Here is a 14,732-nt window from a genome sequence, read left to right as displayed (position 1 = left end):
TCTTCCCAACCCAGGGATCAAACCCATATCTCCTTCATTGGCAGGTGGATTCTTTCCCATTGAGCCACCAGGGAAGCCATCCTACACGTTAACAGTTTCTTACTAAGAATATTTTATATCACCCTGGGAGAATCCATTTAGTTCATTCAGCATCTCTATATACCAAAAACATTGCCTTTTTTTCTGAAGCCATCATACACAGTGAGACTTAAAGTGGAGAAGAGATTCACTTTCAGAAAATTTTTAAAATAGGGTGCCATTATGGAAGATCACCTATTGCAATGATATACAGCCATCATCGAAAAATTAACTCTTAGGCTATTTCAGAGGATGAAACACAATTACAACTCTTCAAAGAAGATTGGGATTTAGCAGAAAAATCCCACAGTTTCATATGGAAAGAGCACATGGTCTCTTAGTAAACTATTCTCCTCTTCACTTCTCAGTTAGAAGTAAAGCAGTTGTAAGCTTTATTAGGTGTAAGCAGTTTGGTATCTAATTTCACTTTGCCTTCATTTGAATGTTGAGATGTAGAAACTGGGTAGTGGTACCACATGTCTATGATATCAATAGTGTGAAACCATTCACCATTATATGACTTCACACAGCATTGCATGAACATACCACAAACAGGTAAACTATCTCTTGGAGCATCATGAAGCGAGAGGATGAGGGATCCAACTGTACAGTGTGCTAGTTAAGAGCACAGGTTCTGCAGCCCACCACCTGGGTTAAAGTCTTGACTTGGCCACTTACTAGCTGTGACCTTGGATAAATCATTAGACCTCCTTCTGCTTCAATTACATCATCAGTAAAATGGAGACAAAGGCAAGTTGGTACTTTGAGGTGGAAGTGTAGATGACAATGTAAAGCCCTTTAAACAGTCCCAGGCACACAACTGGTGCTCTATAAATAATAGCTCTCACTATAACTGTATCCTAGCAATAGCTCATATTAGTTATTATTAATCTTATAAGTAATATCACATATCCTATCAAAAGGTCTCTAATTATCCACTTACTTAAGACTGTAATGTCCCAGTTAGTTTATGTGTAAGGCGCTTTGATCTTTTACTAGATATGCAAACAACAGGATACCTACTGGAATCACAGGTTTCAGACTCTGCCCACCAGGGTGTGAAGCGCTTGACTGGGCATCAGCAGGTGGGCTTGGCGCTGGGTCGCTGCTTCTCCTCACCAGCAGTGGAGTGCCTATAGGACAAAATAAGAGGTGAAAGGTCAAGAGACCCCTGGGGTGGGGGGAGCAGAAGGTATGGTACAATGCAATTTATTTAAAAGGCTTATAACAGGCTTTAATGTAAAAACATTCTATTCTAAGGATGCCTGTAAATTAATCCATTTAATGATCTTTTTGTCATCTATTTCTAGGATGACACATGGAGACAAAATCTTTCAACTCTTAGCTTTCCCTACTCGCATTTCAAAGTAAGTCATTGTACTCAACAGAAAACGGTTAGGCAATGCAAAAGTAGACAATGTGCAATTGAAAACTGGTCTCAAAAATATATTTGAGTCTTAAAAAGAATGATTATCCAGCAGACAAGTGAAGAGTTTCACAGAGTCAGTGCAATTTGCTATTCAGGAGAGCTGGAAGTATAGTTATTACTGCCATTTGGTGCTTCCCAACTGTTCTGAATGATGATATATACTGAAATAAATTATTTGCTGGGGTTATAGCATTAATGTCTATTTAAGTTCACAAAGAGATGGGCTTCATTCTCTTTCTTTTCTTCTAAAGTAGATAAAACTGATAAGGAAAATAAGTTAGCTCTTCTAAAAATATATCCTGATTTCTTTTAAATTTAATGAAAGCTTCCACTATTAAATATTTGAGTCAGTTATTAAATTCTGAAAACAAATCATACTATTAGAAAGTTCAAATGAAATTCAACCATAACAGAGTGAGTGGCTTAACTACTCTGCCTGCAATTAGGCTAAAAATAATTTGTTTCATACACAATTGACCACTATATAGGAAACTCTCCAAAAATCTGTGACTTAAAAATTGCTCTTATAAAAATTAACTTTATGTTTGTGTGCCTCTAGAGAAAAAATAGTAGAAATGCAATTCTCTGTTTATCAATACTCTGAAAGTAATTCAAGCTATCACAGTTTAAAATAACATTTTTCATACTTCATTCTATATGGTACAGTTACAAAAAGTCAATCCATTTTGAAGTTATTTACAGATCTGATTTTTCTATGTGCTTTATCATCCTTATTCTGTGTACAAAACATAGAATTTCTAACACCTTTCACCCTTATTCAATTATAATTTGCTTTTTTTAAAAAAACTTATTTTATAATAAGAAATCAACATGCTACTGAGGATGAAACACTATGCCAAAAGGTATAATAAAGTCCAAGTTCATGTTCCATTATTTATTTTTTATTAACAGGTATACTTAACTACATTATTCTCTACCTCCATCTTAAACGCCTCCTGTTAAGTCACTTAATTTCTCCTTTGCTGTCTCCAATGAATATTTTTAAATAGGAAAGTGACAGAGTTTTAAACAATCTTTCACTTGGCAATTTAAAATATAATTTTTAAATTCTCAACCCCATTCAAAGGTGACTGTCTGGAAGAGAGAGAGTTACAGTTTAAAAACAAGGGACGACACATTCCAGGGTATAAGAGTAAGCAAGTAATCAGAAGCACTGAAGATGATTTGAGCAAATCCTTGGATGCATATGGAGCTTTGCTGGTGGCTCAGATGGTAACGGAGAAGGTTATTGCACACCACTCCAGTACTCTTGCCTGGAAAATCCCATGGACGGAAGAGCCTGGTGGGCCGCAGTCCATGGAGTCGCTAAGAGTCGGACACGACTGAGCGACTTCACTTTCACTTTTCACTTTCATGCATTGGAGAAGGAAATGGCAACCCACTCCAGTGTTCTTGCCTGAAGAATCCCAGGGACGGGGGAGCCTGGTGGACTGCCGTATATGGGGTCGCACAGAGTCGGACACGACTGAAGCAACTTAGCAGCAGCAGATGGTAAAGAATCTGCCTGCAATGCAGGAGACCTGGGTTCAATCCCTGGGTTGGGAAAATCCCCTGAAAAAAGGGAATGGCTATCTGCTCCACTATTCTTGGCTGGAGAATTCCATAGATAGAGGAAACTGGCAGGCTACAGTCCATGGGGTCACAAAGAGTCAGACATGACTAAGAACTAACACACTTTTTGAATGTATGTAATAGGGTAGAAGGCAGACCTTGTAAGCCAAGCTGAAACGAGAGAGAGTCAACTATATTCAGTTTTATGTAAATTCCTGGGGTGGGGGTGCAGAGTTTAAAATATAACATCTGCTTGAAGGAGTTTACTAAAGATTAGACTCTTAAAAACAACAATGTGAGGACAGTGGGGAGGACCTGGGCTTTGGATTAAACAAACTGAACTTCACCTGGCCTGGCTCTGTGACACTGGACTGCTCTGTGACACAGGTTCATCATTTAACACCTGGTGATAACACTGCATCACAGAGCTGATGGAAAGCTGAAGTAAAATAAGGCATGTATGAGACACTCCACTGTCTGACAAATAATTTTTATATAGGAATCAACCTCCTCCCCAGATATACACACATGAGAAAAAGGAGAGTATAACACTTGTTCTTGTGAGCAATGTTACCTTATCTGCTTGAAAAGCTCAACTCCCAGTAGTCAAGTGAATTTTCTTGGGATACTATGTAAATGAAAATAGTAAAACATAATTCTCTGCAGAAACAGGTATAGCCTTATGAAAGAAATTTAAGCTTTTAAGAAAAAAAAGTTGAGATGGAAAGGAATTTCAAAAGTGGAAAAGAAGTACCACTCATTGGTGATTTTCAACTAATTGAGATAAGACTCATTACATTTCAGATGCAAAAGCCCTCAATTCAGCTCAAGGAACAACACCATGCCTTGATATCATAGTTTAAAATGCACTGGCTGAAGAGCCAAATAAAATAAGAAATACTAAGTACTTTAAAGCATAAAGGGTTTATACAACTTTGTTTCTCTATTCAGTTAAATATTGGAGGCCCCACTATGTATCAACCTTTACAAGAGGTGGATAATCATTAAGATGAATAATCATGGTGCTCACTCTAGGCATATCTTTTAAAGATGGGGATGTGTGGGCAAAAAAAAAAAAACTTCAGTATACAGAAAAGTGGGTCTCAGTGAAGTGTTAGGGGCAGTATGTATGCCTTACTGGAGAATTGATGCCAATGAACAAACAGTGCAGACTGGGTCAAGTCCCATGCTAACTGGCCAGATGCACAGAGCGTAATGGAAGCCAAAGAGACAGCCACAGACAAGCAGCATCCCTCAAAAGAGTAGAATTCCTGATCGGGTGTGTAGCTGCTGGTAACTCTGTCCTTATAGGACAGAATACTGCCTCATCAGGGAAGCTCAATACTTTTTGGATCATTGTACTTCTATATTCAGGGCTTATGGGACATTCAGGAAAAAATTTACACACTCATTCACTGTTCTTCCCCTTAAGAAGATGGCTAGATTCATCATGCTCTCCTAGGCTTAGAGTGAACTAGCACTGGAGTTGGTTCCTAGTTGTATATGAAGAGGGTGCATCTTCCAGTTCTTAAGCAATCACCACTTTGAAGATGATAAATGCAAAATTCAAAGAATTAGAGGTGATTGTCTAATGTGCCTTATAAATACAATAATGCCTTTAAACTGTGGTGCTGGAGAAGACTCTTGAGAGTCCCTTGGACTGCAAGGAGATCAAACCAATTATTCCTAAAGGAAATCAACCCTGAATATTCACTGGAAGGACTGATGCAGAAGGTGAAGCTCTAATACTTTGGCCACCTGATGCGAAGGGTCAACTCATTGGAAAAGATCCCGATGCTAAGAACTATTGAAGACAGGAAGAGAAAGGGATGACAGAGGATGCGATGGTTGGATGGTATCACTGACTCAATGGACAAGAGTTTGAGCAAACTCTGGGAGATGGTAAAGGACAGGGGAACCTGGTGTGCTGCAGACCATGGGATCCCAAGGAGTCAGACACGACTGAGCGACTGAACAACAACAACCCTTATAAATATAATTATAGCAAGTCAGAGAAGGGTCATCTAAGCATGTTTGGGTAAAGGAATTTTGAAAGAGGCAGCAACTAGTTAAAAGGCTCAGCTTGGTACATCAATGAATCATACAAGATACAAAGGCCAACCCAGACTGAAGGTGTTATCTATATAAACACAAGTTGCTGTCTCCTCAGTATAAATGACATGCACACACATCCCTGGGGGGATTTTTTTTTCCCTGTTTAGATAGATGATTTGCTTGGAAAGAAATCAGCTTAAATGCCAGATGATGTGTTATATATGAAATTCTGTTTATAGAGTTTTGAAAGATGTCTCAGAAAGATAGGCAGTTACAGAGACTGAAACCAAGATCCAGAAGAATCATCCATATGATGATGCAGTGGGCAGAGAAAACAAACAGTGGTTTTAAATGTGATCTCCAATGTCAAATATCACAAAGGCACAAGTTCAAAATTGTATGGTGAGTAGGAGCCGGGATTTATTTAAGAATGGTTAATGATTCTCCTGAGCAAAATCAGAAGTACTTGATTCCAGGGCCATTGACACCTGGAAAGCTCTGGGGGTCCCAGTTAAGGTGCCAAGAAGGCTTTCTGTAAGAACTGGGGGGCCCCAAGCATGGAGAGGCTGGGAGGGTAATGTGAAGAAGGTAAAGAGGGACTCAGTGACCACAGGCAAAAACAGAGTGAGCAACTAGAAGACACAGGAGAACTTAGCAACGACTCCACATACAAAGCAAATGAGAAGGAGTGTCCAAAAGAAACCGAAAACTATGCTTATATTTATTCCTTGAGGAAGGACAAGCAAAAAGGAAGTTTTAGCAATTGCTGTGATTTGTTCCAGAAAAGATCCATCACCAAGAATCTTGACTTTAGCCCATCGAAGTTTTGAATGATCTACTTTTAATTTAAGATGTCTTGACATGCATGAGAAATCAAAGATGAGATTTTTCAGTTGGGCATTTATAAAGGTGCGTATGAAGTTCATACTAGAAATCGTACTGGCTTCCAGAATGACTGACAGAGACAAACATGAGGTAAAGCGAGGAAAAGAGGAAGATCAGCACACGCCAACCAACAGCACTGCAGGCAAACCGATGAGAAAAGCTGGGTTTTATGCTCACAGAGTCTTCGGAGTATCTCCACACTGTGTCTAGAATAACATGTGGTTAACAAAGCCACAGAGGTGAGCCTAGAGGAAAGGCAGGGTGGTAGGAAGAAGAAAGGAGCTGAAATTAACATAATAAACTGGTTCTGTAGAAATAGGGGTAAAGGCTGGTTTTGCAGAGGTTGTTTCCCTTTGCTCTAAGATATTCAATTCAGTTCAGTTCAGTCGCTCAGTCGTGTCCAACTCTTCGTGACCCCATGAATGGCAGCATGCCAGGCCTCCCTGTCCATCACCAACTCCCGGAGTTCACTCAGACTCACGTCCATAGAGTCAGTGATGCCATCCAGCCATCTCATCTTCTGTCGTCCCCTTCTCCTCTTGCCCCCAATCCCTCCCAGCATCAGAGTCTTTTCCAATGAGTCAACTCTTCGCATGAGGTGGCCGAAGTACTGGAGTTTCAGCTTCAGCATCATTCCCTCCAAAGAAATCCCAGGGCTGATCTCCTTCAGAATGGACTGGTTGGATCTCCTTGCAGTCCAAGGGACTCTCAAGAGTCTTCTCCAACACCACAGTTCAAAAGCATCAATTCTTCAGCGCTCAGCCTTCTTTACAGTCCAACTCTCACATCCATACATGACCACAGGAAAAACCATAGCCTTGACTAGACGGACCTTTGTTGGCAAAGTAATGTTTCTGCTTTTGAATATGCTAAGATATTACTTCTGTGCTATTGAATTATTGGTCACAGAAACACCTCATTTGAAGAAAGAGAATACATTCTCTTTCCAATGCTACTGACATTTAGGATGACAAGATAAATATAAAGGGGGAAAATGTTATTCAAATACACCTAAATTGGTGTGTGTGTGTTAGTTGCTCAGTCATGTCTGACTCTTTGTGATCCCATGGACTGTAGGCCGCCAGGCTCCTCTGTCCATGGAATTCTCCAGGCAAGAATAATGGAGTGGGTAGCAATTCCCTTCTCCATGGAATCTTCCTGACAAAGGGATCTAACTCAGGTCCCCTGTATTGCAGGCAGATTATTTGCCATCTGACTACCAGGAAGCCCTAAATTGATAAATATTAATATTTCACTTTGATGATGAAAATGCATTGCAAATGGTTAACCTTTTTAAGGGCTTAAAAAGAGATAAATAGGGGGAAAAAAGGCTCTGCCTGGTAAGCAATATTAATAGTATGTTAATAATATTAACAGGATGTGTAAATTGCATCATGGTTGCCTAGATGCTAATTATCTTGTACTATGACACTTGTTGAGTGCATTTGACATTACAAAATAGAAATGTCCTTCAAACATACAGTGACGAGAGAGCAGGTGTTAGGAAATCAGTACTTCAGGTGCCCCTGGCATTGTGAGCCCTCCAGGAGGGTTGCATGTCAGAGTCCAAGGTTTCCTGGTTAACTCAGGAGGTATGTTTGATAAGCTATACCCAAGGCCCATTCCAGATCTGAAAAGAGATAGTTCTGTGATTTATATAGCCAATAAGGAAATTGAAGTCCAGAGAAATTAAGTTCCTAAGTCTTTTGGACTTGATTTCTGCTCCCATTTTATTCACTTGACATTTTTCCATTGCAGGGTCACACCTCCATGTGGGTGAGTGCGTGGAAGTAAGAAGAGCGGTGTCTCTTCAGTGCGGTAGCAATTCTTTTCATCAAAAAAAGTCAGCAGATAGGAACATGTGGATAGGAAAATACAGAAAAAAGGAAAGGATGCTGGGAACTGAGTGACTAAAAGGCAAATAGCAACCCATATCACACAGCAAGTTGCTGACACCATGAGTCAAGGCCCACCAACACATGTCACAGAGGGCACGGTCTCTCTAATAAATGATCTAAACATTCTTTTCCTATTAACCATACAAATAGATTTAAAAAAAAAAAAAAAAAAGATTAGTGGGAATTCCTTGTTGGTTCAGTGGTTAGGACTTCATGCTTAGACGACAGAGGGCATGGGTTCAATCCTTGATAAGAGAACTAAGAGCCCCCAAGCCATTTGGTACAAACAAAAAATAAAATTAGATTTAAAAAATAGTGCAGAGTGCAGTGGCCCAAAGTGCAGTGGCCCAAAGCTTTGAAGTGCTACTTGGCATCTCCTTTCTTCCGTGAAGCTCTTAACCATTCAGACATGACGGAGTTGGTCAAATACTACTTAGGTTGAGTCCTGCTTGCCTCTCCTCAGTCATCTTTGTATGAATCCAATGGTTGGTTTTTGTTTATTTTTTTAAACGGTTTTTAGCTGATGTTCATGAAGAGCAGTGAGTACCTAGAACTATGCCAATGAAGAAAGGAAATCCTATCTAAGAAGGTGCATTTCTGTACCAGAGCTGTGTCATAACCATCCTTTGGGCCCTCTGCTGGAAAAGTAGAATCAAGTCTCAAATAATGCCTTTTTAATTATATCCTCTAGTATTATAGATGTAGGACAGTACTGTATCATACCTCTGTGAATGTAAAATATCTTGTACCTGCTTTATGATATGTAGTAGTGACCGTGCTTTATCAGATCTGTTTTTAATGACGTTATTCTAGAATGTTTTCTTTCCAGATGATGATTGAGAAACGTAATCAAAAAATGGTGCCAGGTACCACAACAGTAACAGAACTTAGCTGTTTTCTGAGGTTTTGTTTTTTTACTTTTTTTTTATTTAATGGAGTGTGCTGGATGTCTCTATAATTTTGTTCAGATGACTGCAGAACTTGGAAAAGCTGTTGCTGCTACTGATGCATAACATACTGCTATTGGTCTTTTTATATAAATAAATAAATCTATATATATATATACATATATATATATAATTTGAATTTTTGGAAACTTTAGCTGTGCTGCCAACTTTGGAAAAAGTATCCCAGTTGTACCGTGTTGGGTTGGCATTGTACAGAAATTAACAGCCATATTGGTCTAGAAACGTTAAACATAATTTTTTCCATTTGTACAGGGGTAACACACTGTATTAAATATGTAAGGTCTTATCTACATGGGTTTGATTACAGAAACTAATAAAGTATTCTCTAAATAATGGAAAAAAAATAGTGCAAGTGGCACATTATTTGTTTTTGGAGGCAAGCAGATTGTGTATGTGTGTTTATGGGCATGAGATAGGGCTTTTCAACTGATGCCTAACAAACTCCCCTGAACTGAAATCTGGAGAACCATTTAAAAAAAAGAAATTCATAATGCTATCAAACTGATCACATGGACCACAGCCTTGTCTAACTCAATGAAAATATGAGCCATGCTGTGTAGGGCCACCGAAGATGGATGGGTCATAGTGGAGAGTTCTGACAAAATGTGGTCCACTGGAGAAGGGAATGGCAAACCACTACTTAGGTATTCTTGCCTTGAGAACCTCATCCACAGTATGAAAATGCAAAAAGATAGGACACTGAAAGATGAACTCCCCAGGCCAGTAAGTGCCCAATATGCTACTGGATAAGAGTGGACAAATACTCCAGAAAGAATGAAGAGACAGAAGAAAAGAAAAAACAACGCCCATTTGTTGATGTGATTGGTCATGGAAGTAAATTCCGATGCCGAAACAAACAGTATTGCATAGGAACCTGGAATGTTAGGCCCATCAATCAGGGAAATTGGAAGTGGTCAAACAGGAATTGGCCAGAGTGAACATGGACATTTAGGGAATCAGTGAACTACAATGGACTGGAATGGGCAAATTTAACTCAGATGACCATTTTACTACTACTGTGGGCAAGAATCCATTAGAAGAAACAGAGTAGCCCTCATAGTCAACAAAAAGGGTCTGAAACGCAGTTCTTGGGTGCAACCTCAAAAACGACACAATGATCTCTGTTCGTTTCCAAGGCAAACCAATCAATATCACAATAATCCAAGTCTATGCCCCAACCACTAATGCTGAAGAAGCTGAAGTTGAACAGTTCTATGAAAACCTACAAGACCCACTAGAACTGACACCCAAAAGAGATGTCCTTTTCATTACAGGGGACTAGGGATACCTGGAGTAACAGGTAAATTTGGCCTTGAAGTACAAAATGAAGCAGGGCAAAGGGTAACAGAGTTTTGACAAGAGAGCTCACTGGTCACAGCAAACACCCTCTTCCAGCAACACAAGAGAAGACTCTACACATGGACATCACCAGATGGGCAATACAAAAATCAGACTGATTATATTCTTAGCAGCCAAAGATGGAGAAGCTCTATACAGTCAGCAAAAGCAAGACCAGGAGCTTACTGTGGCTCAGATCTTGAACTCCTTATGGCATAATTCAGACTTAAATTGAAGAAAGTAGAGAAAACCACTAGACCATTCAGGTATGACCTAAATCAAATCCATTACAATTATACAGTGGAAGTGACAAATAGATTCAAGGGATTAGAATCTGATAAAGTCCCTGAAGAACTATGGAAGAAGATTTGTGACACTGTACAGGAGGCAGAGATCAAGACCATCCCAAAGGAAAAGAAATGCAAGAAGGCAAAGTGGTTTTCTAAGGAGGCCTTACAAATAGCTGAGAAAAGAAGAGAAGGTAAAGGCAAAGGAGAACAGGAAAGATATACCCATCTGAATGCAGAGTTCCAAAGAACAGCAAGGAGAGATAAGAAACCCTTCCTCAGGGATCAATGCAAAGAAATAGAGGAAAACAATACAATGGGAAAGACTAGAGATCTCTTCAAGAAAATTAGAGATACCAAGGGAACATTTCATGCAAAGATGGGCACAATAAAGAATAGAAATGGGGGAGGAGCCAAGATGGCGGAGGAGTAGGACGGGGAGAACACTTTCTCCCCCACAAATTCATCAAAAGAGCAGTTAAACGTCGAGTAAATTCCACAAAACAACTTTTGAATGCCGGCAGAGGACATCAGGCACCCAGAAAAGCAACCCAACTCTTCGAAAGGAGGTAGGAAAAAATATTAAAAACAAAAAAAAAGAGACAAAAGAGGGAGGGACGGAGTTCCGTCCCGGGAAGGGAATCTTAAAAAGAGAGAAGTTTCCAAACATCAGGAAACCTTCTCACAGCCGAATCTGCGCCGAGCTTTGGAAGCACAGAGGGCAATATAACAGGGAGAAAAAATAAATAAACAATTTAAAACTCGCAGATTGCGTGCCCTACGGTAACTCCCCCAGCAGAGAAGCAGCGCAGACGCCTGCATCCGCCATTAGCAAACCGGGGCTGGGCAGGGAGGCGCGGTGTGGGCTGCATAGCTGAGAGTAAGAATCTGGCCTGAATACCCTGAGCGCTATCTGAGCGAAATAATTTGGGCTAGCAAACCAGACTGTGGGATACCTACCACGCGAAAAGCCAGCCCTAACCTAAGACCGCCAGGCCCGCGCACAGAACAAAGGACTGAACAGAGATAGCCGGCTGCAGACCTTCCCCCTCCGGTGACAGGCAGCCAGAGCCGGAAGGGGGCAATCGCAGCCCCAGAGAGACATTATCTATAAAATTGTAAGCAGGCTTCTTTGCTAACTAAAACTTCTTGGGGGTCTGGACGGTCAACATCTGCCTGAGAAGGTGCGCCGGTTTCACATCCAGATAACCGAGCGGCGGGGAGGCGATAAGTCGCAGCATTGGCGCTCGCCTGGGAAGAGCAAATTGGCGCTCGGACCTGGGAAGAGCACAAAACGCAGGCCCAACTGAGTCTGCGCCTCTGAGGACTACCCGAGTGCCTGAACCTGAGCGGCTTGGACCTGGGAGGTGCATGCAGCCCAGGGCCAGCCTCGGATTGTTCCCGGCGGAACAACCTAGAGTCCGAGCAGTGTGGACAGGGAGGCTACACGCGCCGTGAGCGGGGGCAGACCCAGGGTGGCTGAGGCACTGCGAGCCCACGCCAGTGTTATTTGTTTGCAGCATCCCTCCCTCCCTCCCCACAGCGCGACTGAACAAGTAAGCCTAAAAAAAAAAAAAAAAAAAAAGTGTCCTCCACCGTGCCCTTTGAGTCAGGGCGGAAACCAGATACTGAAGAGACTAACAAACAGAAGAAGATATAACAGAGGGAAACGCCTTGGAAGCTACAGGCAATAGATCAAAACCCTGTGGTTACTACGGACTACATAGGAAGGGGCCTATAGATCTTGAGAAATATAAATCTGACCAAGGAACTAGCCAAAAATGAACTGAACCCACAACACCCAAAAAAAAAAAAAAAAAAAAGCCCTAGATATATTTTTATTATTTTTATGATCATTCTTTCTTTTTTTTTTTTAATTAAAAAAAAAAATTTTAAGTCCTCTATTGTTCCTTTAATTTTCACTTTTATAACCTATTACTTTGCAAAAAAAAAAAAAAAAAAGACCCTATTTTTTTCTTCTTCAGCAAACTTCATATATATATATTCTATAATTTTTTGACCTTGTTTTTTTTTTTTTGTTGTTCTTGTTTTTGTTTTTTTCTTCTTTTCTTTAACATTGTATTTTTGAAATTCCAAACTCTACTCTAGATTTTTAATTTTCGCTTTTTGGTATATGTTATCAATTTTGTACCTATAGTTTTTTTTTATATAATTTCTGTGACTTTTTTTTTTTCCTTTTTTTTCTTCTTCTCTGTTTCTTTCTCTTCTTCTTTTATATAACATTGTATATCTGAAATTCCAAACTTTACTCTAGATTTTTAATTTATGCTTTTTGGTATTTGATATCAATTTTGTACCTGTATTTTCTTTATAATTTTTGTGACATTGTTCGTATTTGTTTGTTTGTTTTCTCTCTTTATTTTTCTTCTTCTTCTTTTTTTTTTTTTTTTTAACATTGTATTTTTGAAATTCCAAACTCTACTCTAGATTTTTAATTTTTGCTTTCTGGTATTAGTTATCAATTTTGTACCTGTACTTTCTTTATAATTTTCGCGACCTTATTTGTTTTTGTTTGTTCGTTTTTTCTCTCTTTCTTTTCCTTCTTCTTTTCTTTAACATCGTATTTTTGAAATTCCAAACTCTACTCTAGATTTTTAATTTTCGCTTTCTGGTATTAGTTATCAATTTTGTACCTGTACTTTCTTTATAATTTTCGCGACCTTGTTTGTTTTTGTTTGTTCGTTCTTTCTCTCTTTCTTTTCCTTCTTCTTTTCTTTAACATCGTATTTTTGAAATCCCAAACTCTACTCTAGATTTTTAATTTTTGCTTTTATGTATTTGTTACCAATTTTGTACCTTTAAGGACCCAATCTTCAGGACCCATTTTTCACTAGGGAGTGAGATTACTGGCTTGACTGCTCTCTCTCCCTTTGGACCCTCCTTTTTCTCCACCAGGTCGCCTGTGTCTCCTCCCTAACCCCTCTCTACTCTACCCAACTCTGTGAATTTCTGTGTGTTCCAGACGGTGGAGAACACTTAGGGAACTGATTACTGGCTGGATCTGTCTCCCTCCTTTTCATTCCCCCCTTTTATCCTTCTGGCCACCTCTGTTACCTTCCTCCTTCTTCTCTTCTCTGTATAACCCCGTGAACATCTCTGAGTGGTCCAGGTGTGGAGTGCACATAAGGAAGTGACTACTGGCTAGCCCACTCTCTCCACTATTGATTCACCTCACCTCATTTGGGTCACCTCTAACTCCCTCCTCCCTCTTCTCTTCTCCATGTAACCCTGTGAACTTCTCTGACTGACCCTCACTGTAGAGAAACTTATCATCTTTAATGTAGATGTTTTATCAATGGTGCTGTATTGAAGGAGAAGTTTTGAAACTACTGTAAAAATAAGACCGATAATCGGAAGCAGGAGACTTAAGTCCAAACCCTGACTCCAGGGAACTCCTGACTCCAAGGAACATTCATTGACAGGAGCTCATCAAATGCCTCCATACCGACACTGAAACCAAGCACCACACAAGGGCCAATAAGTTCCAGAGCAAGACATACCAAGCATATTCTCCAGCAACAAAGGAACACAGCCCTGAGCTTCAAGATACAGGCTGCCCAAAGTCACCCCAAAACTATAGACATCTCATAACTCATTACTGGACATTTCATTGCACTCCAGAGAGAAGAAATACAGCTCCACCCACCAGAACACCGACACAAGCTTCCCTAACCAGGAAACCTTGACAAGCCACCTGTACAAACCCACACACAGTGAGGAAACGCCAGAATAAAGAGAACTCCACAAACTGCCAGAATACAGAAAGGACACCCCAAACTCAGCAATTTAAACAAGATGAAGAGACAGAGGAATACTCAGCAGATAAAGGAACAGGATAAATGCCCACCAAACCAAACAAAAGAGGAAGAGATAGGGAATCTACCTGATAAAGAATTCCGAATAATGATAGTGAAATTGATCCAAAATCTTGAAACTAAAATGGAATCACAGATAAATAGCCTGGAGACAAGGATTGAGAAGATGCAGGAAAGGTTTAACAAGGACCTAGAAGAAATAAAAAAGAGTCAATATATAATGAATAATGCAATAAGTGAAATTAAAAACACTCTGGAGGCAACAAATAGTAGAATAACAGAGGCAGAAGACAGGATTAGTGAATTAGAAGATAGAATGGTAGAAATAAATGAATCAGAGAGGATAAAAGAAAAACGAATTAAAAGAAATGAGGACAATCTCAGAG

The 14,732-nt window shown here is 39.9% G+C and overlaps 1 protein-coding gene across 2 annotated transcripts in view; it reads right to left on the bottom strand.

Moving 5' to 3' along the window:
- The window catches only part of PARD3B (par-3 family cell polarity regulator beta), a 1,167,183-nt gene that overhangs the window by 606,441 nt on the left and 546,010 nt on the right, over positions 1 to 14,732 (bottom strand). For both annotated transcript variants that reach the window (XM_002685527.5, XM_005202765.5), the window contains exon 4: positions 1,102 to 1,211. In XM_002685527.5, coding sequence (XP_002685573.1) covers positions 1,102 to 1,211 — 110 coding nt within the window. The remainder of the gene's footprint in view (positions 1 to 1,101; positions 1,212 to 14,732) is intronic.

This window comes from Bos taurus, chromosome 2, assembly GCF_002263795.3.
Source record: "Bos taurus isolate L1 Dominette 01449 registration number 42190680 breed Hereford chromosome 2, ARS-UCD2.0, whole genome shotgun sequence".
NCBI lineage: Eukaryota > Metazoa > Chordata > Mammalia > Artiodactyla > Bovidae > Bos > Bos taurus.
Note: the sequence above shows the minus strand (reverse complement) of the source record. Positions and strands in the feature narration are given on the sequence as shown.